General features: G+C 37.5%; 2 protein-coding genes across 3 annotated transcripts; both read left to right on the forward strand.

Moving 5' to 3' along the window:
* Positions 1-1,751: 1,751 nt before the first annotated feature.
* On the forward strand, positions 1,752-12,645 carry chrng (cholinergic receptor, nicotinic gamma). Of its 2 annotated transcripts, XR_001924518.2 has the most exons (13): positions 1,752-1,859; positions 4,140-4,279; positions 5,110-5,154; positions 5,301-5,410; positions 6,480-6,635; positions 6,764-6,858; positions 7,394-7,594; positions 8,379-8,493; positions 8,685-8,799; positions 9,150-9,360; positions 9,924-10,057; positions 10,162-10,309; positions 11,990-12,049. XR_001924518.2 is itself a non-coding variant. In NM_001103033.1 (12 exons), the coding sequence occupies exons 1-12, from the start codon at positions 1,820-1,822 to the stop codon at positions 12,158-12,160; spliced, it is 1,533 nt and encodes a 510-aa protein (NP_001096503.1). In that variant the 5' UTR covers positions 1,817-1,819; the 3' UTR covers positions 12,161-12,645. The 2 variants fall into 2 exon arrangements, 1 of the variants encoding a protein (NP_001096503.1); NM_001103033.1 differs by lacking the exon at positions 10,162-10,309 and having other exon boundaries at positions 1,817-1,859; positions 11,990-12,645.
* A 2,375-nt stretch (positions 12,646-15,020) lies between these two features.
* Positions 15,021-24,665, forward strand: LOC100497953. Its single transcript, XM_002937348.5, has 7 exons — positions 15,021-15,907; positions 18,070-18,144; positions 18,596-18,788; positions 19,922-20,033; positions 22,222-22,321; positions 22,793-22,851; positions 24,071-24,665. Exons 1-7 carry the CDS (start codon positions 15,232-15,234, stop codon positions 24,095-24,097), a joined length of 1,242 nt encoding a protein of 413 aa, XP_002937394.3. The 5' UTR covers positions 15,021-15,231; the 3' UTR covers positions 24,098-24,665.
* Positions 24,666-24,742: the final 77 nt, after the last annotated feature.

The following is a 24,742-nucleotide window of genomic DNA, read 5'->3' on the forward strand; positions in this document are numbered from 1 at the left end:
AATAGAGACATTAGATGCAGCTCACCTGGACAGGGACCAATGTAAATGATGTATATTGTAAGTGTTGTTTCATACATTAGCGCTAAATAAATAAATAAAGGTTAATAATTATAATAAATGAGTAATGCCCTTGTAAGCCACAGCTACCATGCTACATCCAATGTGAACAAACCCTGGATTGCTTATTTTTTATTATTTGGTCCCCCTGCACCTTGTTTCATTTGCATGCAAAGAGGCATTTACTTATAGCGTGTGTCAATATCTCTTTTCAAGTTGCCAGCAGATGTCCAGTATGTGGTATTTATCAATATCATATGTCAGATTCCAGGAAAGCCTCTAACACTTACATCACGCTGTTGAGAGAAAGGAATCTGCCCAGTTCCTTGCGTCTCTTACTAAGAGGTAAATTTATGAATTTAGAATTTATGAGTTTAGAGCTTAAAGGAATACTGTCACGGGAAAACATGTTTTTCTTTCAAAACACATAAGTTAATAGAGCTTCTCCAGCAGAATCCTGCATTGAAATCTGCATAGAAAAATAAGATATTTTTTTATATTTTATTTCTAAATTCCAGATGGTTCTAGCCATATTCTTTATTTCCCAGGGTGCCACAGCCATGTGACTTGTCCTTTCATAATCTTCACTCACACTTTACTGCTGAGCTGCAAGTTAGAGTGATATCATCCCCTTCCCTTTCCCCCCCAGCAGCCAATCAGCCAATGGGAAGGCAGAAAGAAAGCAGCTCCCAGTAGATATCACAATAACACTTACTAGTAAGGAAGCCAAGTCCGACTGAGGACTCCTCCAGTTACATGGGAGTAAGAGAAACAATAGGTTACCTGAAAGCAGTTCTAATGTGTAGCGCTGGCTCCTTCTGAAAGCTCAGACTCAGGCACAATGCACTGAGATGGCTGCCTACACACCAATATTAGAAATAATAAAATACATTTGTTGGAAACAAATAAAGAAAAACAAATAAAGAAATAAAAAGTACACCATAAAAATCATGATAGTATCGCTTTAACACATAAGAACTCACCCAAGTTCTAATCAATCCTATGGAATTTTTACAAGTGTATTTATCAAATGGTGAGTTCTAACATTCACCCACTGATAAATAAACTTCTAAAAATCCCATAGGAATGAATAGAACATGAGTTTTTATATATTAAACTCTAAACTCACCTTTTCATAAATCTGCTCCTTAGTGTATGGGAAAGGCTAAATTCAGCATGTGGAGTGACACATGTTTATGTAGCAAACAGATGGCTAGTACAGACAAATACTCCAATTCTCAGCTGTCTGTTGTGGTATAAGGGTATGTAAACTGTTATATGTTAGACACATACTGACAGGTGCTATTGTTCCCATTTGTCTTTTACCCAAAATGGAGGATTCTTATATTTCAGTATAGTTTGCCCCCTAAATGATTATTTATATCTTTTGTTGTTAGTTTTACCATTATCATGTGTATCTCCTTTTCTGAATACAGAACTCAGCTTTTGATGTAGTACTTTTGTAATACTATTTGCAGCTTTTCTAGCAAACTGTGATAACTGAGAACAAGTGCTTATTAGCCCGTGCCTTATAATAAGCATTTTGGCAGTACAGGCTACTAATCATTGCGCCATCTAATGTGCCACAGCCCAGTGAAGCAGGACATTGTTATTTCCCTTTGTCCTCTTTGGTATCAACAGCTGAATATGCCTGTGACAGCTGGTGACAGTGTCCTGCAAGCCTGGCCATTCCCAAAAATAACCATTCCAGACATTGTAGGGAGGCTTACTCCACTCTGCACAAAGGACATGAAGAGGCGGCATGGACACAGTGCTTCTGTTGGTGTTGATATGCATCTCAGGTAAGGAGAACAAATCATTAAACAACATTTAATTAACAGAGAAACTGCTTGTATCTCTGCAGGTTTATATTTATCATCAGTTATACTGTAACTAAAGTAGATTCTATTTTTGCCTTCATTGACTTAATATATATCTGAGTAAACTGCCATTTATTAATGCAGTTTGCTGTATATTGATTATCATGTATATCTTTCGACTGGTCTTATATGCTCAATACGAGACAGGATAGATTTTTAAATTTTGTTCCTAATCTGAAAGGAACCAAGGCATTTTTACAGCAAACTTTAATAAAAAAGGGAATTGGGTTATGCTGCACTGCAACTAAAGTGGCAACTAAAATATAATCCTAAAATTAGTATAAATGACAAAAAAAGACACTTGCATCCTAAAGCAAATATATGTAACAGGTTTGGCTGTGCAGTGGATAGAAATTGTGATTGCTTACGTCTATTACTTGCAGTAACCTTGTATATGATAACTATGCAAGCACAGGCTTCAAGTTTCTGATTCCCGGTAAACAGCAACAATACCTAGCAAAAGTTTGTATATAGTTCATAATTTACAAGTATGCACTCACATGATAAAGTTGTGTTGAATTAATTAGGCTAAAAAGAGTGTCCCTACTGAATCACCCCAAATAAGATCTAATATTATATGCAGATTTGTTATAAACACTATTTGAATCCAATTTGAAAACTTAGGGGCACATTTACTAAGCCACGAACGGGCCGAATGCGTCCGATTGCGTTTTTTTCGTAATGATCGGTATTTTGCGATTTTTTCGGAAAAATGTCGCGACTTTTTCTTTACTAATACGATTTGTGTTTTTCGTAGCCATTCCGAAAGTTGCGCAAAATCTGGCGATTTTTCGTAGCGTTAAAACTTGCGCAAAAAGTTGCGCTTTTTTCATAGTGTTAAAACTTGTGCGAAACGTCGCACCTTTTAAGTTTTAACGCTACGAAAAAGGCGCAACTTTTCACGCAAGTTTTAACGCTACGAAAAAATCGGGCGATTTTGCGCAACTTTCAGAATGGCTACGAAAAACTCGCGTTTTTTCGCGCAAATCGTATTGGTAACGAAAAAGTCGTAAAGACGCCGAAAAAATCGCCAAAAATACGAAAAAGTCGCAAAATGTTCGTTTTCAAATCGGAATTTTTCCAATTCGGTTCAGATTCGTGTCTTAGTAAATGTGCCCCTTAGTGTGGGGAGATTTGTAGCTAAGCACTACCTTGAATTGCTGGCTCCTGGTTCTAATCAGAGCATTATCTGGATAAAATCTATATGTTCCTCCCCATCCCTCTGTGCGTGGTGGTTAACCATAAGTGCAACTCATGGCCAATAATTTGAAGGAGGGCCCAGCGTTGGTGAAAAAGGGTGGGGCTTAGGCTGAACTGAGGCAGGTCAGGGGCAGAGCTGAGTAGGTCAGGGGAAAGGACTGGGCACCATCCAACGCTGGAGTGGAGGTTTATCCACCCTTGCCTGTGTGGGTTTCCTTTTGGGAACCAGTTTCTTCCCAAACTCTTGGTACACACAGGTAGGTTAATAGGCTCCAGCTGAAACTGGCCCCAGCGTGTGTAAATGTGATAATAAGCTCCACTGGCGCAAGCTCTGATGTGAATGATGAATAAAGCACCTCATAAATATGATGTTACTATATTAATAAAGTAATATAATAATAATAATACTAAAATGGGATGGAAAGAGGTGTTTGGAAGCTTTTGTGCTGTGGGTGAGTAAGGGTAAATGTGTGTATATACTTCAGGTATCCCTATCTGGAGCTTTTCTTCCTCTCTAGATACTGTGCAAGCCTTCAACATCATACAATTCTCTTTTGACATGTAGTATATTACAAAATCCTACCATAGAGTGTACAGAAGTCCTTCTTTCTTCATGAAGACCCAGCAGGAAAAATGTGGTATTAGTTTGTACTTGATGACAACATGTGGTATACATGGGTTTGTGCCAGATCAAGGCATAACATGGTTAACATGGTAAGCAAAATAGATCATAAGCGAGGGCAAACCCACCCTTTTTACATGTGTTCTAGAAATCATGTCAGGATGATGGTATTTCTGAAGCACCTTTGGGCTGTAATGAAGGCACTTGTGCTTCCAGGTTAGGTTAAGGTCAAATTTGGTCCCAGTGATTTATACCATAGTGAGGGCACACCCAATTATATTGGATCCTCTTGTCAGAGAGAGGCCATCTTTATGTTGTGTCATAACTTCTTTATTTCATTTATACCATCGACTATAGTTCTGTTGTGCTTCCCCTTTCAGCTGCCTTGTGCCACAATGAGGAAGAGGGGCTCCTTAATGACTTGATGAAGAATTACAATAAAAACTTACGTCCTGCAGAAAAGGATGGCGACATTGTTAGTGTCAGCATAAAACTAACTCTAACCAACCTCATTTCCCTGGTATGTGATCATAGGTTTGGTTTTGGACTGATTAATGTGCTAATAATACATATTGTCATGTGTACTGATTGCATTTGTATATTATGTGAGGCTGGAGACCCCACAGCAAATAGTGCTATATTATTCATAAATTAGTAGCCAAATATCCAAACACATACATACAGTGATAGGAAGACAAACGGTACTGTAGCTTTTGACTGAACACACAGGTATGCGTTCATTCCCACCTCTATTAAAATGCACACTGGGATTTACTTCACTGCTCAAGCACAATTGCTCACTCATGTACTACACCAATATGCATTTTTATTGTCTAACACACACATTCACTGACACACACATTAACATTGGATACAATGGATATAGTTGGATACAAATATGATGTTCCCATAGCACCCAATCAGGAATTTGATTTGAATGTTACTTATAACATATAAGGAACAGTAACAAAAAAAAAGAAATGTGTTCAAGTAATGGAAATATATTGTTGTGTTGCCCTGAACTGGTAAAACTGTTGTACTTGCTTCAAAAACACTACTATAGTTTATATAAACAAGCTGCTGTGTAGCCATGGGGGCAGCCATTTAAGCACAGGATACATAGTAGATAAGCAGATAACAGATAAGCTCTAAAGAAACCCATTAAATACTACATAGCAAACATACATGTGGGCTCACTACAAAATACTCCTTCTTCTAACTTATTGAGTTTTAGCCATTGTGCTTCTGACCATTACACAAATTGCTATGAAAAAAAAATTTCTAGGTAAATTAACCACTTCTTGGGGGGTAAAATATAAGAAGGGATATGACTGTTTTTGTTTCCTTCAGAATGAGAGAGAAGAAGCTCTGACAACCAATGTCTGGGTTGAAGTGGTAAGTGCTTTTCAACTGGAAACAGTTGTGTGGCTTTTGTAATAGTATAATGCAGTGCAGACTTTGTACATATATGTTTGTGTCAGCTTTACATTATGTAAACACTATTTTTTTGATTTTATAATTTTTGGGCAATTTGCCGTTAGCAATGGAGAGACTATCGGCTGAGCTGGGACCCCAATGAATACTATGGAATTAGCATGATGCGAATTCCTTCAACATCGGTGTGGCTTCCAGATGTTGGCTTAGAAAACAAGTAAGATTCATACTATCTCAATATGAAGTCTGATATTTGAATTTATAAAAATGTAATTCAATCATGATCCTTAAAAACGATTTGCTATGGTGGACAATTAATATGGCTGACAGCGACACAAGCTTAGTTTATTTCCAGCCACTTGCTTATTACAGGTATGCAATCCATTATCCAGAAACCTGTTATCCACAAAGCTCCAAATTACAGGAAGTCAATTTCCAATAGATTTAATTTTAGGAGATAATTCTATTCTTCAAAAAGGATTTCTTTTTAATCTGTAAAAATAAACCAGTACCTTTTACATGATGGTAACTAAGCTGCATGAATCCATATTGGTTGCAAAACAATCAACACAATATTGGGCTCATTTAATGTTAAAATGATTTTTAGAAGACTTAAGATATGGAGATCCAAATTCCAGAAAGATCCATTGTCCAGAAAACCCCATTTCCCAAGTATGCCAGATAATTGATCCCATACCTGTATGTACTGCAGGAAAGGTGCATCCATAATAACAACAAAAACAAGAAAATCTGTAAAAATTAGATATGCATATGTGCTTTTGTGTAATATCCACGGTGCAAAGTGCAAACAACTAGTGCAGTTAATGTGTTTTTACTCATGAAATGCAATATTCTTTCTATGAATTTGATATGCAATCAAGCTCAAAATGGTGTGCAAGATACTGTGTTCACAAAGTACCTGTTAGTAAATTGTGCTCTAAAGGGTGCAACTTTGTCCCTGTGAGTTAAGGGGCGACACATGGGCAGTGTATTGTGCCCCACAACACTAAATGCCTAAATGCACAACATGCAAACTGAACCATCTAATTACTGCCTGGTCAAAGCAAGTGTTAGATTTAGGGCTCTATTGCACAGGAGCTCGAAGCCGAGCTGCACCTTGGGCCTCATACAATAAAGTAGGTGCAAATGACAGGTTGTCACATGTCACTATGAGTGCAGATAGGCACAACCTGTTGTTTATGAAATTTAAATGGTGCAATACTTCATAAATGAGCCCTACCTGCATTAATATATAACCAGTACTTTTTTGTTTTTCTTCTCTGCAGTGTGGATGGGACATTTGATATTGCACTATACGCCAACACGCTGGTATCTTCAGATGGTTCAATGTACTGGCTTCCTCCTGCCATCTACCGAAGCTCTTGCCCTGTTGTAGTCACCTATTTTCCTTTTGACTGGCAGAACTGCTCCATGGTGTTCCAGTGAGTTGTGTAAACCTAATCTTTTGAGTGTTATTTGCAGTTAACAGACTTGTGCATGTGAGTTCTACCCTGTTTCTCATTAGTATCATCTACAGCATCAGTTACATTTTTCTTGTTGCTTTCAACAGGTCACAGACTTACAGTGCTAATGAGATTGAATTACTTCTTACAGTTGATGAACAGACAATTGAATGGATAGAAATAGACCCTGAAGCCTTTACAGGTTAGAGTCTTTTATTTAAAGGGAAATGTACCCATTGCAAATTATACCATTTATTTTACCAAAATAAGTAATGTGTGACTGCACGATATTTCCTTCTAGTAATATTTGCATTTTATCAAAGTAGTTAGGATAAAACTGAAGAACCAAAAGGGGGAACCAAAGATATATTAGTATGGCTAATATAATTGTTGTCCAGCTGGAGTCTCATGGCTTTGAAGCCTAAACAGTAGCTAGGATAAGAGACCAGTGATATGTTTGTTTGCAAAGGGCTGCTGTGCCTAGGAGTCAGTACAGCAGTGCTTGGCCATTATGCAATCCACAACATATGAATAAACTAAAATGGAAACAGTATCGCTATAGGGCTTTAGATTCTATTTACATTTAAGGGCGTAATGGACCAGAAATGCAACAGATAATGATCCAAATATTCTTATTTATGGAAAGTACATTTAAGGAAATCCTAATTTATTTGCCGTTTTCATAAGAATATTAACTGTTTATTTTGATTACCCAAAATATCACTGTCCACTTACAGAAAATGGGGAATGGGCAATAAAACACATGCCAGCCAAGAAAATCATAAATCATCGCCTCACTCCTGATGATTTAAATTATCAGCAGATTGTCTTCTATCTCATCATTCAACGGAAACCTCTCTTCTACATCATCAACATCATTGTACCATGTGTCCTTATCTCCTTCGTCAGCATCCTGGTCTATTTCTTACCAGCCAAAGGTATGCTTCATACACCCTTGCTGCTTTCTATAGTTCATGTGGTCATGGGTGCACACAAAGTAAACTACACTCAGAACATACCCTACATACACCGAGAGCATATCTTTTTTTGATTCTGTTAGACTGTCTCTCTGTCTGTCTGTCTATCTCTCTAAATATATATTAGTACCACACACACTGATAAGCATGTAAGTTGGTCAGCTCATTCAGATTTGGTCAGATATTCTATCTGGTTTTGTCCATATTGCCTGCCCCGTTGGCTAGTACGCCACCTTGAGGGGCAGTTTTAATGGACCATCCTGTGGGATCACAGCTGATTTGTCCACCTAAAAATATCTGTTGATGAACCCTGTTGATAGGTAAAATGGCAGATGATGAAGTACGAAGAGCTGCAGCTCTTCTGCTCTTCCTGTAAGATTTGATCATTTGGGCTGAATGATTAAAACAATAATATGTATGCTGGCCAAGATCAGTCTGTAACATTGGAGAAGAGATGCTTATGATTTAATTCAGTTCTGACAGTTAAAATGGTTCTAGTTCACTAAAACTTTAGAAGGTTCTATGAATGCCATGGAGATTCAAATGTTAGCAAAATCACAAAAAATCTGGAAAAAAAATGATTCAGTATGTGTGAAAGAGCCTAAAAACTTGACAAATAATGCAAAAAGTGTTGTAAACAAATTGTTGACTTGTCCTAAACAAGCCTACCTTTTATGTCTCTTTATGACCAAGGTTCTCAGCTTAGGAAGAAGAATATGATGGTTTTTCTTTGTTCTCTTGCTAGCCGGGGGACAAAAGTGTACAGTGTCCATTAATATCCTGTTGGCCCAGACTGTCTTCCTTTTCCTTATTGCCCAGAAGATTCCAGAGACTTCAACAGCTGTGCCACTTATTGTAAAGTGAGTAGCCCAAGTAAACAGGATAACTTTATGATGGTCAAAAAAAATTAGCATTAGAGTTTATGGAATGTGTTGCTTATGATTCTTCTGTAAATACAGTGAGTCTCAATACGGATAGCAATAAACTAACTATACAAGGAGCTACTGATATGATTTCTGAAACACTAAACGAATTTAATGTATTTTCCCAGGTATCTGACATTTCTGATGGTTGTGACTATTACCATTGTTGCCAACGCTGTCATTGTTTTGAATATCTCTCTTCGCACACCAAATACTCATAGCATGTCAAGCACTGTCCGAGAGGTAGGAGAAATGCTTATTGTCACAGCTGTGCTTATTAGTGGCAGTATAGACAGTTTTCTGGTTGTTTTACTAGAACACTTTTATTTTGGATATTGACAGGGGGAGAAGGCTGCTTTATGGCTTGCATAAACTGATGTGCAAACCAAAACTAAATACAGAGCCAGTGGAATGAGTAAACTTTAAAGGATACAATCATGTAGATAAAATCAGTGCCATTGACTCTATCCCACAATCATATACACTGGTCTTCTATGTTCAGATAGATATCAATGCAAGCTTTATTTCACATAAAGCAGCTTAGCCAGCATTATTGTGGCCTATGACAAAATTTTGTGTTTGTAACTCTGCAGCTTTGTTTGAGAACTGTTCCTCGTCTACTGAGGATGCATCTCCGCCCAAGTGATGCAGCACCTCCCCTAGCACCGCTTATGCGTCGCAGCAGCTCTGTGGGGCTGATGATAAAGGCAGATGAATATATGTTGAGAAAACCTCGCAGTCAGCTCATGTTTGAGAAGCAAAAGGAAAGAGATGGCCTAATGAAAGTGGTGCTGGATAAAATAGGTAATAATGACATTATAGTGTTTTCTTTCTATTAGGATGCAATTCAGTTCATTTCTGAATTGCCAGATCTGAAACTGAAACCTTAGGTGCTAATTTATTATCCTTAGATCAGGACTGTGTAGTTTGAATATAAAAGACAAAACAAAAGTAAACTTTTAACTTTCTTGCATTTCCTTTCAAGAAAAAAATATGCTAGCCTCTAAAACTCTTATATTTTTTGCAAAAAGCACAACTGTGAAAACAAAAATGCAAGAAAACATGAGAAAGTTATAGAACTTACTCAAATATTTTTACATCAAATTACCTGATCCCAATGCTCAAAGAATTATTATTCAGGCCCTTAATGTCATATAACTGTGAATTCTGTGTATAGTTTAATATGCAAATGTATTTAGCCAAATATTTTGTGAAGTTTTTGTCCAAGACTTCAAATGATTGATTTGCTGAATCCTTATTTTCTATTATGGCTCAACCGGTTGTTATCCAATTATAAGAAGTGCATTCAAGAAGACCATGGAGTCTGTCATGGACAAAGACTTTTTTATGTTTTTTTTATTTTTAAGGAAGGGGAATGGAAAACAATACATCAGATGATCTGGTCCACAGCCTTAAACATGCGGCTCCAGAGATTCGCGCTTGTGTTGAAGCCTGCTGCCATATTGCCAGTGCGACTAGAGAGAAGAATGAGTTTAAAAGCGTAAGTTTATTAAAAAACAAATTTCTCCAATATGAACCTTTAGCATAAGGGTATGTATCCCTCCTATTGGTATTCAAATAAAACTCCCTGTTGTTTCTTTCTAGGCATACTGATAGTGTGGTGTAGGTCACACTTGGACCTGATTTAGAGATAATGCAGGGATTTGCTTATGATGGCAGTGGCAGAGTAAAGGTAGATGGAAAACAGGGACACCAAATTGCACTTTATGCAGCATTTTCACAAATACTGCAGGTAAATAGATGAATAACCATCGCTCCTTGAGGTCTATATGGGTTTTCTCCACCAAACATGAACAAGGTGTACAGCACCTTTCCTTTCTCTGCACTTTGCTGCAGCCTCTAGAGTGCCACCTTCTCTCTTTCACAGCAACTGCTTCCTTACAGGTTGCATCTTTCACAGGCCTCTCTCAGGGTCCAGTAGCCTCTCACACAGCCAGACCAGTGTTTTACCTCCAGACACACAAGAGAGCCCATAGGTGTGGAAGCGCACTTCTCTTCTCACCTACTAGCAGCTCTAACCTCAGCAGCCACTTAATTACCTTGCTCAGGAACAAAATGAACTCTATTTCAGCCAGGTACATTTTTGCATACCATAAAAGGTACCTTAAATCTACATATTTTTGTACAAATATAGGCTGCCCTACCCTAATATGCACAGGATTATTGGCTGTGTATTATTGCAATATGGCAAAACATGTCTCATTTTCTATATTCCCATAGAGTGCTGCTAATTACACACAGCACATAATTTCCAGGCACACTGAATGCACAATAATGTATTTTTGGTGACTAAAACACAAGGAGATAACATTACGGGCAAAAGGTCACAGTGAGCTAATACAAGAATTGACCCCTAGAGCAGTTAGTCTAGTGATTAAACTACTAAGCCTCTCCTTTTGCCCTAGCTAAACATGGTGAAAAAACAGCTGTGTTACTGTAAATGCCTCCAACTTTGTCGGCTGGGCGGTCTAAAGCATGTGAATATTTCTTTGTGTTGCTATTTTAAGGGAAAATAAAGTATTTATATTTTACTCCGGTGGGATTAGTGCTTTACAATATTAAAAGCAAATAGAAATAATACTAACGCATGATTCACAAACACATATGAAGCGTTAAATGCGCTAAATATTGCATTAGTCTGTGCGAAGATTAACACCTACTTGGGGCAGGCGGTACTTAAAGAAAATTGTGGTTCATGAGCTTTTGGCAACACAACATGGACTTTGCAGTGGGATTTTTTCAAGTATGTGTTGGCCCCAGAGTGATGCAGCCGCCAGTTTTCAGGGAAATGGTAGTTTTCAGAAAGTAATGGTTACGTGCATAATAGCGTGAGCAAATATAGCACGCAATGAAATATATTGTGCGCGACAGGAAATAACGCACACAGCGGGAAATAATGCAAGAAAATCGGTCATCGCGAGTTAAATTATGACGCCTGTCCTTTTACTGAATCGAGCGTTAGAGCGTTAAGTCGCAAAAAATAAGAAGTGATAAAATTTTTAACGCATGCTATAAATTGCGCTTGTTTTATCGACCTGGGTCATTATATTGTCATTGTTCTGTAGCATATGATATCAAACAGGGACATAATTTACTGTAGCTAGTATTAGATTGCTGTAAATAAAATTCTGTGGGTAAACAAAGACAATATTGATGATATAATTATGACATTATATAACATTGCATCATATTATAACATATTCTGTAGCACTGTACAATTTGATGATGACAAAGAAACCATACTAGCGCAGATTGAACATTTGTCCCATGATCCTTACTATTTTAATGTGAGGTTGTTCATATAACTATAGCTACATACAGTTAATAAGTAAACATTATACTGTAACAGAGAAAAACTAAAATAAATAATATTGTACTTGTTGGTGTAATCAACCTTTTTTTGATATCATAGGAGAATGAAGAGTGGATCTTGATTGGGCGAGTGATTGACCGGGTCTGCTTCTTGGTTATGTGTTTCCTTTTTTTCCTTGGAACTATTGGAACCTTCTTGGCTGGCCACTTTAACCAAGCCCCTGCACTTCCTTTTCCTGGAGACCCCAAGCTTTACCAGCCAAGTACCTGAAAGGATCAATAGTAATCATATGCTCCTGAGCCATACTGACATGGTTGACTACAGTATTTCTACCTCTTGTGATGGTGAAATAACTGTTGTAAGTCTGCAAGGCTTGCTTCTTTTCTTTTGGGCAGGATTCCGTGGGTAGTACTGGAAGACGGGTTTGGATCTACAAAAAAAGTTGACTGTGCATGTGCTGTTCAGAGATGGTTTAGGGTGATTTTTATTGATAGTGTCACTTGAGTGGCTGACACGCTATCACAACAATTTGAGCGCACTGAAATATTAGTGACACTGGATTTTTTTATAACTGGAGATAATGATTGGAAATGCCAATCCAAGGTTCTTTTCTTTGACTTTTACAGCAGAGAAGACATGTTCCTCTTATCAAACTGTGCATTTGTTTCTCTGTGTACTGAAACTGTGCCAAGTTTATTCTTAAACTATTCTGAAATGTAAGAAAACTTTGCCATTAAAACATTTACTGAATTCAATTTGTAGTTTCCTTGGTATATCCTGTGTGTTTGATGTGTAAACATACGCTGTTTTGTGGGGCCAGCTATGCTACTACTATACATTTACTGTTAACCTAAGAAGGTATAAATATTACGTTAGGAAATGTGTTGGCTGGGCTCTTCCCAAAAGAAAAGAGAGAATCTGATTTTCTTTGCCACTCCAGGAAGAAAAACACAAAGACTTGTCATTTGTAGATGTCACTTTGTCAGCTGGTAAACAGAGCTTTAATCCAAAGGCTCCTATCCAAATCAAACAAAGTGCTGGTTCCCCTTTATTCTGTTATTCTGAATAAGAAATTGTGGCAACTCATTTCCCAGAACTGCTTCTGATTGGTCTCAATGAGAGGTTTGTACTTTCTTTCATTTGATAGTATTGCTAAAGGATTGAGCTTACTGGTGTGCTTTGATTCATTAGTTCCACTGGTTGCCCCTGCAGTTACAAAAAACTAGATATTCAAAAGTGCACAAAAGATATCACATGTCAGTATACTGATGATTTTGTGAATGTGATGACTATTGTGAATATGTGCAATCATCAGTATATTGACATGTGATTGAGCATTAAACATTCAGCTTTCAAATAAATTGAAAAATAATGCCTGATGACAATTTTTCTTTCTTTATCTTTGTTTTTTTCTAAAAAAGGTACTAACCACCCATAACAGATCACTTCCAGCAAGTTCCTGTCCTCTGAATAAGCTGTGTGTTGTAATAGAGGCAATAAGCTACCCTCCCAATTTTGTAATGCTTTTCTGAATTAATTCATAAGTTTGATAGGTCATAAATATTGTTAGCAGGGGCCCACACCTTGATTGAACTTTTTTCCCTCAGCCTATTGATGAAATTATCAGGCAAATGCAGAGTGTGCAGATTAGCACTTGGGTTAGGAAAGATATGGCTATCATGGATGAATTTGGAGGAATGGCTTTTTAGTATGAAGGAGCTACTGTACTTTTAGGTTGGTACACAGTAAGCACTGTGCATAAAGTAGTTATTTGCTGGGGTTTTTCTTGGCTTTAGAGTACAACATATACATTCCGCTGTGTGCGGTGAAACATTTTCAAGTTCCGTGTTGATGTGAGAAAAAGTCATGGTTTTGGTTTTGGCCAGGAGCATGGATTCAGCCGAATCCTGCTGAAAAAGGCCGAATCTTGGCCGAATCCGAATCCTGGATTCGGTGCATTCCTAATTAAAATATTCAGTTCTGTTACTAAGGGCCGATATATCAAAATCTGTGTTTGGATTTTATTTACTATTTGAGAAAAAACATTGCGAAAAACACAAATATACTCAAGAATATTCTTAAGAACCATGAATAGTCAGTACAGTATTTATTTTTTAAAGAATCAGCAAAAAGTTGTCAGCAAAAATCCACCAAGTAAAAACAGGCAAGGTTCAATAGAAGTCAATATAAATTTTCTCTAACCAGCGTGCAACTTTTTTCTGCAACAAAATGCGTGTGGGAATATACTGATGTATTTTCTTCTTTAATAAGATAGCTTTTTTCACAAATGCAACTTTTGATAAAGCTGCCCTTTAGTAAGTTACTAAGAAAACATTCTCTTGACACAAAACAGGGATTATATAACTGTATATAATTTAGTTATCAACTACATCAAAGTCATTTAGTTTATATAAAAATACTGGAATTAATATATCACATGAGAGCGTGACTTGCCAGACAGATGACTTTGACGTGGTAGCCTGAGAAAACAAATATATATATACAGTATATATAGACAAACAATCACTGTTTTTGCCAATTTTAATAGCTTTTACCACAAAATGTCTTAAAGGAAAGCTATATCCACAGAATGGCTAGTTAACCAACAGATAATTTATATTATGTTAAGTGACCTATTAAAGAATTTTGCCAAACTGGAATATATATCAGTAAATATTTTCCGTTGAGCCACCATTTAGTGATGGGCTGTGTGCTCTCTCAGAGATCACATGACCAGAAATAATGCAGCTCCAACTGTAACAGGAAGAAGCAAAAGACAGAACTCTGCCCATCAATTGGCTGATGGGGCCTAGCATGTATGTGTGCCTTGGCTTGTTTGTGTGCACTGTGAATCCTATGATCCCAGGAGGTGGCCCTTAATTCTTAAAATGGCAATTTTCTATTTAGGAGTACCCAATAGCACATACTACTTTAAAAAGTATATTTTTATTTAATGGTTTATTTAGATGAAGCAGGGTTTTACATATGCATGATAATAATTACATTATTTATGCAATACATTATATTTAGAGACCTACATTGTTTGGGGGTATAGTTTTCCTTTAACATATTGAGTAAAGAGGGTCTATTTGTTATCTAAAAGCTAAGGACCTTTTTTCAGTTAGTATGCAAGTGTAAAGCTACTGATGAACGAGGGCTGAGGAAAGCTTAGACTACTGTACAAACAAAGCAAAAAACTGCAGAGAACTTGCTTAATGTTTACACATTAACATTTTCTGTATAATAACAGGTGTTAGTCTTATAGTTGGACAGAAGTGAGAAAAGAACAGCTGTTTTCCACTAATCCCTCAGAGAATTTTGCTTTCTCTCCTTTTTCTTTAATGTTGACACGCATCTCTTTGAATGACAGGCCGGGTGCCCCCAGTAGAGAGGCTTTAAGCAGAATCTGTTTGGTTGAGATGGAAACAGCATTAGACACAGGAGGCAGGAACTGGGAAAGGATGCAGCTGAGCTCACTTTCTCATAGTGATAGTGAAGACGATCTGCAGAAGTTCTTTGTTTCAGCAGCACTCATAGAATTTAAATTTTTGTACTGGATAAAATATCCCCCTAGAAAGAGGCAGCTGATTGTGCCTTGTATCATGTCAGCTATAGATACGCAGCCTACCCTGTTTGGTTACCTAAAAAGAGAAAAACACATTGAACCATTCTCTGGCATTTCCAAAGTAGACAAGAAGGTCTGTAGGTGCTTTAAAACTATGCACACGCAGCAAGCTCTGCAACAGATGGATGATCTGACGAATCCCAACAGAGCCAAAAGTAATAACACTATGAAAGTACTCCGCTACTCCAAAGGTGTGCGCTCAGTGGGAAAGGCATGCAACCAAGAGGATCCCATATCTTCTTGCTCCGTTACATCTATTCCAGGCAGTAGGAACATGGACAATCACAGACCTTTACCAGTTGTTGAAGAGTTGGACGAATCAGCTTCTGCTGAGCTTCAAATCTTGTCAGGTGCCCAGCAGTTCTGCATAACTTCCAAATCCAAACCACAAGGTAAGCTAACATGCAATCTTACAGATAAGGGTAGTACATGTGACATAAAAGTACCCAATAATTGGCTGAACTAAGCTAGGAAGGTATGCTGGTGTTGATGGCAAATAAACTGGCAATTCTTGCTAATAGTAAATACTTTTTTTTCAATTTTTTTGTACGAGTTTTTTATTTTAGTTCTGAAGTCAGCTTTCTTTTCTTTATTTATTTGAAAGTATTACATTTAAAAGACTCAGTACCACAATATTAGCAGAAGGAAAATACAGAAAGTGTAATTGATTTAATCACAAGAAGAAAAGGACAGCTTGCTTGTATTTTGCCAATATCCTAGATCACTATTGGTTCAGAAGATATGATTATTAAACCATTTAAATGTTAAATATTGACTGAATTATAAAGTGTGAGTGCCTCAATAATTTCATTAAATAACATTCATTATCATTCATCATTAGTGCAAATAGGGTGTTACAATTCATGTGTATGTTCGATAAGTGATAAGTGCTTAAAAAATCAATAAATGTACCAATAATTTACTTGCATTTTTTATTATTGGGAAAAAAGGATTGTGAAAAGGAAACTGGATAGAGTTAGTGGAGATCTCCCAAAGAAAACTACTATTGCACATTGACTGTGTAAATATGGGAATGCCACTCAGGTGGAGAAGGCTGGACACTAACTAATCTCACAAAACCTCAAACTCTGGGCATTGTGGAAAAAGAGAAAGAATTGCCTTGGTATCTTATAGGCACCCACTATTTCAATCTTTGGGCCAGTCCTTGGTGTGTATTTGGTGTAAATGAATTGTTCGCTGCACTTGGCACCTTAGTTGCAAGCTTAAGGACTGGCGAGGATATATACTGTATAAAGAAACGGCTTGGAGTATAGCATTGTGGTTTCAATTTTAATCATTTAATAATCACATAGTCTGAACCAATAGTGATCTAGGATATTGGCACTTGCACTTTAAATCATAATATAGGAAATACAAAAAAAGTGTTATATTCCTTGTATTCCAGTTTCAGGCCTTCTGTAAAAAAATGAATGTTTAATTCATATTATTAAAAAGGGTATATGTCCAGCTTGCTGTTAGTCAATCAATACTCAGTGCTTCTTTTCATGCCATCACCCATGCAGTTAACTTTCTTAATTTATATATGTATGTGTAAAAGGTATCATGTGATGGCCAAAGACCAAAGAGGACAATAGAGTATGTTTACCATGCTAAGCAAAGTGCTTTAGCTGCTGGTCCCATTATAAAATTGGCCGAAACAAACCAGTAAGGTCTCTGGCACACGGGGAGATTAGTCGCCCGCGGCAAATCTCCCGTGTCTCTGGCGACTATTCTCCCCGGATTGGCATCCCGCCGGCGAAAATGTAAATCGCTGGTGGGATGGTATACGCGGTGGCGCGATTTAACTGAAATCGCGCTGCCGTGTATGCCATCCCACTGGCGATTTACATTTTTGCCGGTGGGATGGAAATCCGGGAAAATTAGTCGCCCGCGAACAGGGAGTTTTGTCGCGGGCGACTAATCTCCCCGTGTGCCAGAGCCCTAAGGCTGCTATAACACTTCCCCAGAAACATGGCTTTCAAGAACTACCCTAGGACCTACGGTCCAAGCGAGGTTTGGTACGATAATATCAGTGTGTGTATGGCCAGCTTAAAAGACAGAACTTTGTCCATTATTTGGCCTATGTGACCTAACATGTATGTGTGCCCTTGGTTTGTTTGTGTGCACTTTTCAATTTTCTATTTAGGATTATCCAATGGCACATACTACTAATAAACAATATTTTTATGAAAATGGTTTATTCATATGAAGCAGGGTTTAACATATGGGCATTATATTTTTATAGAGACCTACATGATCCCGCCATGCAGCAGCCTCACCAAGCATATTTCATACTCAGATGAGTAGTTTACAGTTCATTTTCTGCCATTAGAGTGGCTATATACAGTACACCTTTAGTCCAGGACTTTTGGTTCTTATGGTCTCTTTACGCTGAATGTGAAGCATCCCCTAAATTGTGGCCTCAGCCGTCCAGTACATTGGAAATATAATTTGTTGATTTGTGGTTCTAGGCATTAAAGATTTTTTTTTTTTAATAAAAAGGACTATATTGCTATGGTATATGGTTAAAAGAGAATGCATTTCTGTATTTCAGGACTGAGCTGTCACCCTGAGAGATCATATGTAATATCAACACGCTCATCTAAACAGTTACTTGTGGCTATTGAAGGTAACAGTACTTGTAATTCCAAATAAGAAATAGTAAATATTAAAAAGTTGAATTAATTGGAAGTCTACTTTTAACAATGTGGATTTAGATTTAAATTGGTTGTTTTGTACCTGAAATTAAGGTCTTAATTAAGTATTAAAGTAATTCAAAAACAGGTATTTTGTATTGCTATTCATTATTGTTATGAAAGCTAAACACTGCACTGGTCCATGGCCATGCTTTCATTATAGGCACCTAAGGATAGGTTCCTAGGGTGGCAAATATAAGGGGTTTTATTTTCTGTTAGCTAAAACTATGCTACTTTTTAGTTGTGCATTACATACTCATCTACCCAAATATCAGTAACTTGCCAGGAGGGAGTGGTGAATGCATCTAGTCCATGAAAATTATGGAGAGCTAAAGGAAGACTATACAGACACAATATAACATTGATACCAATGTCTTATATCAGACTCTAGCTGTCTTTGCCTGCACCTTTGTGGCCCTGCCCGGTCCTGTTCCCTCCGCCTCTGTGATTACAGCAAAGAGGAAGTGCTAAGGTTCTGTAGACCTTACAGAGTGGATATGTGCTGCCTGTTCTGCTGTTTGATGGTCATTAGTGTATTCTCCTCATCTGGCAATCTCATTGGCTCTGTGCAACAAAGGTAATCTATTGTTCCTATGAAGTAGGGCAGTATGTACCTATAGACACTTAACAGCAAAATAAATATATGAAAATATATTCTGCCTTTTTAATTCTGTTATTAACCACTAAGGCCAGTATCACACATGAAAATGTAAAACATGTCTTTTTTTGCACCAAAATATGCTCAGTGTGTCTGATGACAGGCAGAACAGGACCAAGATTAAGCCTGGAACTTTGTGACCCAAGAATTTAAAATAAGCATTACCTATTAATTGCTATTACCTTGGTAAGACAAACGTAACTGTAATAAATAGGATCATGATGGCCTAACCTACACAGCACAGTGTCCAAGTTTTGGGTACACGGGTTAAGAACACTTGCTTATTGAGATATTGAGAGAACTTATATTAACATCTTGAGAACATAACATGAAAGATCCCTGAAGGTTAAGATCTCAGTGCCATGCATAAACAGAGCTTCAAGAGCTTACTTACAGCTATTTAATTGTTTACCTGTATAGTAACCCATTACAATCAAATATTTACAATGTTACTAGATCAAAGCTATTTGTAAGTTCTACTGGTGCAAACTTTAACCAAAGTTTACATTTTTTGTATATTTTTATGATAGAAACTCTGGGGTGAAGGCCAGGTAGTTATTCTCTGCTGCATTGTTTTACAAGCCCACCTCAAATTAACTTAGCAAATATGGGAGCAAATTTAATTGTACAGCATACTTTGGAAAAGATACATTTCCAAGATAGAAATTGTAATCCATGTATTTTGCTAAAACAATGCTTAATGTAAATGCATAGTTACTTAGCAGGTGGAAAAATGGCACATACTGGATTCATCATTTCAAACTTTTTAGAGCTATTAGTATAGTGCCACACTCAGAGATTCTGGAAAAATTGCAGCAACAATATGCTGACAAATCTTCTGCATGATATCACTGCCCATGCATGATGGTTACACAGATTGGGCTATCTTGTTGAAAATGAGTGACCATCTGGGCTTGCATGTCATATCATGGGTTGGTTTAGGTTGGGTCCTTATAATTCCAAGAAAACAGTGTTTTTAGAGAAAAATTTAAACTATGGAACTAAAATCAAGTGTTACTTTTGTTATTTCCACAACCCTTGTGGGGCTCTAGGTGGAGCTTGTTTAGCCCAAGCCTTGCAGTGTATGATGCTTATGGGAGAAAAATTATGGAGATCAAAGGCTCATGGAGTGCAACCCGTTGCCACACTGATCAGGAGTTCCAGGTAAATCAACAAGTGTAAAAACAAGTCATTTAGTATATAGCTTCAGAATAGTGCTAATACAATATAAAATATTTTAGCTTTTCAAGATTAACCATGTTATATATATATAATCATAAAGCCTTTGCTGTTTATATTATAATGCACTTTATTTGTAGTCCCAGCAATCGCTTACTGAACATAGCACAAACTGCAACTCCCTAAAAATAAAACACAATATTAGTGAAACAAAAGAAACGTTGAAGGGGAATTAGTAGTTAGAATAGTTGGCATTCTGACTGGGGGTGTTAATAATTGGTCGTAGATAAGATCATTCATACCCTCTACCAATGTTTAGAGCTGAATAGTCAAAACAATTCTACCCTTATCTGATGATTCAGTGCTAAACATTTGCCTTTGTTTTGCCGCCTCCAAAGGCCCAAGATTAACATTTTTCATCCAGGCGAAACAACTAATATCCAAGGCCTTTGCTGATATTGGTCGCCTTGTCTCCTGCCATACAGGCATTGAATATCGTATGAAAATTTGTTATGTACGATAATATCGTTGCGTGTATGGCCACCTTAAGGGCGAAGACACACAGTGCTTCTTAGTGGAAGCTCCCTGTCATGGTTACTAAACTCCGGAAAATACCCTGCCATAGACAATACTGAAAACACGCGTAGAGACATTTATCAATAAATGATCAGCATTGTCTATTTTGAAAGCCTTGATAAGCTGCTACTAGTAGCTCCATGTGTCACACTAAAGGTGGCCATACACGAGGCGATTTCGCTCGTTGTGCGATGAACGATTATATCGACAAACGATCGTATGGCAATCGAGTTCCCATACGATATGCCATCCACGGACAACGATAATTCGGGAAAGATTTCGTCACATCATTATCGTAAAGTACGTACGATCGTACATCTACGTACGATCGAATGTCGTTGACTTCCACTGCTGGCAATCGTGACATGCGCAGAGAACAATCGTTGAAAGACAAATGTCTGACACTCACACCAACTGGCAGATTTTATCGTTAAACGACCAAAATTTTTAAACCTGGCCGATCGATTTTGGGGACGATAATGTCGGCTCGTTTAGTGGGCCGACGATTGTTCGTACACCACCAACTATACGATAACTTAACGATAGCATCGGATCGTTCGGGAATCGGTCGTTTGTAAGTAAAAAATCGGTCCGTGTATGGCCACCTTTAGGGCTCTGGCACACGGGGAGATTAGTTGCCCGCGACAAATCTCCTTCGGCGATTTGCCGAAATCGCCTGCGAAGCGTGTGCCATCCCACCGGCGACTTACATTTTTGCTGGTGGGATGGTAGTTCGGGGAGATTAGTCGCCCGTGACAAGGGAGATTTGTCGCGGGCAACTAATCTCCCCATGTGCCAGAGCCCTAAGGGTGGCCATACACATTCAGATCTTTTTTGGCAAACTGAACATTTGGATATCAATCGCACATTTAAATGCTACTATCTAAATATTCACTGAAATTTTAGGATAAAGCCCTAAAATAACTAATCAGAGGACGTTCTGAACATGAAATAGTTGGCAGACAACAATCGAAAGAAAGTGACATCCCGGAAATTAATTGTAGGTTCCCCCAAGGATCAATACATGGGCAGATTTGATCATTATCCGCCTAAAATTGTCTAACCTGTCCAATCGACTAAATGACTGATCGCCATGTACGAAAACTATCAGGGTGATAATACTGAGCCCACACACGGTCCAAAAATTGTACAAAACTTCTTTTTGTATGATTATACTGGTGCGTGTATACTGTATACTGTACCAGTGTTGTGTCTCTATAGATTGACTCATGTTTTAACAGCAACGTGGCTTAACGTTCTTGTCAATATTGACAGTTTAGTCTGTAGGTAAGGTTGTGTCGATCATAAAGATCTGATTTGATATAGAAACATCAGTTTTTATCAGCTATTACATATATACAGTTACATATGCATTTAATACTTAACTATATTTCCTTAGTATAAATCGTTTATGCTAAATGCTTTTGTAAGGGATCACCATAAGTATGTTTAATGTCATTTATGCTAGTAAACCTAATTATGTAATGGTAAATCTATAAAGAGAATAGTTCTTTTCCCTTACTTGATTTGTATTTTCTAATGAGTCTAATTTTCTAATTATTTCCTGATTTTTTTCTTTATTGGTATATTCATGCAGGTAACATCATTAGATGGCCAACTATTGGCTGTCATCTGGAAGAGGTGGCCAGGATTTAATATGGACTATAACATGGATCATGACTTTTTTGGCATAAACAGTAAGAAAGTTTGATTAGTATGTGTAGAACAGTAATCAAAGTATATAGAAGTTTTTTCTTTACCTTTATAGCAAACGTCACACACACACATAATCACCAATTGAATAACTGCCTGTCCAACACCTAATTCCAAAACCAGGGGAATTCATATAAAATGGTTCTTATTGTTGTTGTTGTTGCCTCTATGATTTATCTGTGTGTCTGTGTGTGTGTGTGTGTGTGTGTATTTTCACAATGCAGTTCACAGCTTTAGCTAAACTAACACACTGTCAATTACTAAGAAGGTACCTTTTGAACAGGAAAGCCATGAAAATACTTTGTCTCGGACAGCACTGCAGCCAGAAATCCACAGTGGTAATATATTTGACAACAATCCTGCCATATAGGGCCTCTTTCTCCTTATCAATCTACTACATCCTATTTATAGTAGATAATTTGTCAGTAATTACTGTTATTTTATCTTTCTGGTAGTATCAGCTTCCCTCAGCCCAGCTGAAATCGCTCTTCTATTGGCTGCTGCATTCTTGCTGGTAAGAACCTTACCTTTATTTGGAACTTTTTATTTATCCCATATGAGAGATGCCACAAAGCAGGAGTAATACAGAATTTCCCCATCAGACTATTTGTGAAAGGTGATGGGGGTAATAAAAACATGTATATGCTTTCCGCACCCCCCAGTGTTGCTAAACTAGCACTGCTAACATTGGGATGCAGGGGATATGGCAAGGGAGGGCTCTTTCCTTTAGAAAGTGAACAATTTTATCTTTGTCCCCCACTTGCCTCTAAATATTTCCTCTGGTAACAAGTCTAACTTTCAATTGATATTTTCATCTGAAATTGCTCCACTTAATCAGTACCAACCACATATTGTTTGCATCTGCAATAAAATGCAAGCAGAAAGTCACTCTGCATTAACATGAACTTAACTTAACTTTATATACACTGCTAAAGCTGTCTTAAAAAAAGTTCTTTTTCTTTCACCAATATAAAGGCACACATGTTCTGGGAAACTTATACATAATGTCAAAGTTAAACTAAATAATATAAGCAGATTCCAAGAGGCCTTTAGGTAACTTTACCAACTGAAATTACAAAGCTGGTTATAGCAACAATAATTATTTGCTATATTCCTTATACTAAGGGGCTGATTTACTAATCCACGAATTCGAATGGGAAAAATTCGGATTGGAAACGAACATTTTGCGACTTTTTTGTATTTTTTGCGTTTTTTTCGTCGCCGTTGCGACTTTATTGTAAATTGACTCGACTTTTTCGTAGCCGTTACGACTTGCGCGAAAAGTCGCGACTTTTTCGTAGCCGTTACGATTTGCTCGTACATTGTCGTGACTTTTCATATTGAGCGCTCGTAAACAGCGGGCAAAACTTTCAGACTTTGCATGATTTTGGAAGCCTCCCATAGGACTCAATGGCACTCTGCAGCTCCAACCTGGCCCAAGAAAAGTCACGATACTGAAGCTTGAATGAATCCGAAACTTTCGTACTCGGCGCGAAGGCTACGAAAAAGTCGCAACAATTCGCGCATGTCGTAATGCTACGAAAAAGTCGCGACAATTTGCGAAACAGTCGTAGCGGCTACGAAAAAGTCACAACAATTTATGAAAAAATCGCAAAATACCGATCACTACGAAAAAAACGCATTCGGACGCCTTCGGACTGTTCGTGGATTAGTAAATCGGCCCCTTAGAAAACTCCAACTGACTGATATCATTGTTTTTGTTTTATGTGCAGAATTACATGTACTTTGAGATGAGCTGAAAAGCATACAGAAGAAGACTTGGTGGAGATGGCACAGCTAATGACATTATAGAGCCATTAGAAAAGGTCTAGTCTTTAAGTACAGTACACCTACAGTCATATGAAAATATATTCTCCCTTGCAAAGTTGCCGACACAGCAATATTAATTAAAACACTAAATAAAGGTGTTGTCACTGAACAGAAAAAGGAAACTTAAATTTACAATTGTGCATTCAAAAAAACAAACAAGTATGCCACCCTCTTCTGTGAAAAAAGTTAAGTGCACCCTTGCCTCTTATAGCTGGCATTGCCTCCTTTGGCATAAACAACCTCAAGTATACATTTCTTATAGAAGTCTTCCAGTCTCTGATATCGGCCGAGGGAATTTTTCGCTACTTTTGCATGCAGAGTTTTTAATCTGTGCAATATTTAGGGGGTCTCTTGCAAGCACAGCCAGTTTCAAATTGCTATTGAATTTCCAAAATTCTGGAACTTTTTGGAACTAGGGTCATTTTTTCCCACATTCATTCTTTTTTCACAGTTGCCAGGTGTTAGGTGGCAAGCCTGTATCTTAAATATATGAAAGAGATGGCAACAAAGAAAATTCAATCCTCTTCCTCAATTCTTAATAAATCAGAGCTTAATGTCAGTTAATTAGCACTGGA

Source organism: Xenopus tropicalis, chromosome 5 (genome assembly GCF_000004195.4).
Source record: "Xenopus tropicalis strain Nigerian chromosome 5, UCB_Xtro_10.0, whole genome shotgun sequence".
In the NCBI taxonomy this organism is placed as follows: domain Eukaryota; kingdom Metazoa; phylum Chordata; class Amphibia; order Anura; family Pipidae; genus Xenopus; species Xenopus tropicalis.

Excerpts from the sequence above, each read along its gene's own strand:
- chrng (NM_001103033.1), top strand. The coding sequence starts at position 1,820 with ATGGACACAGTGCTTCTGTTGGTGTTGATATGCATCTCAG. Across the intron at positions 5,155-5,300 it reads CCAATGTCTGGGTTGAAGTG|CAATGGAGAGACTATCGGCT; the intron begins GTAAGTGCTTTT and ends ATTTGCCGTTAG. Across the intron at positions 8,494-8,684 it reads GCTGTGCCACTTATTGTAAA|GTATCTGACATTTCTGATGG; the intron begins GTGAGTAGCCCA and ends GTATTTTCCCAG.
- LOC100497953 (XM_002937348.5), top strand. The coding sequence starts at position 15,232 with ATGTTGACACGCATCTCTTTGAATGACAGGCCGGGTGCCCCCAGTAGA. Across the intron at positions 18,789-19,921 it reads ATTGGCTCTGTGCAACAAAG|GTGGAGCTTGTTTAGCCCAA; the intron begins GTAATCTATTGT and ends GTGGGGCTCTAG. Across the intron at positions 22,322-22,792 it reads TGACTTTTTTGGCATAAACA|TATCAGCTTCCCTCAGCCCA; the intron begins GTAAGAAAGTTT and ends TCTTTCTGGTAG.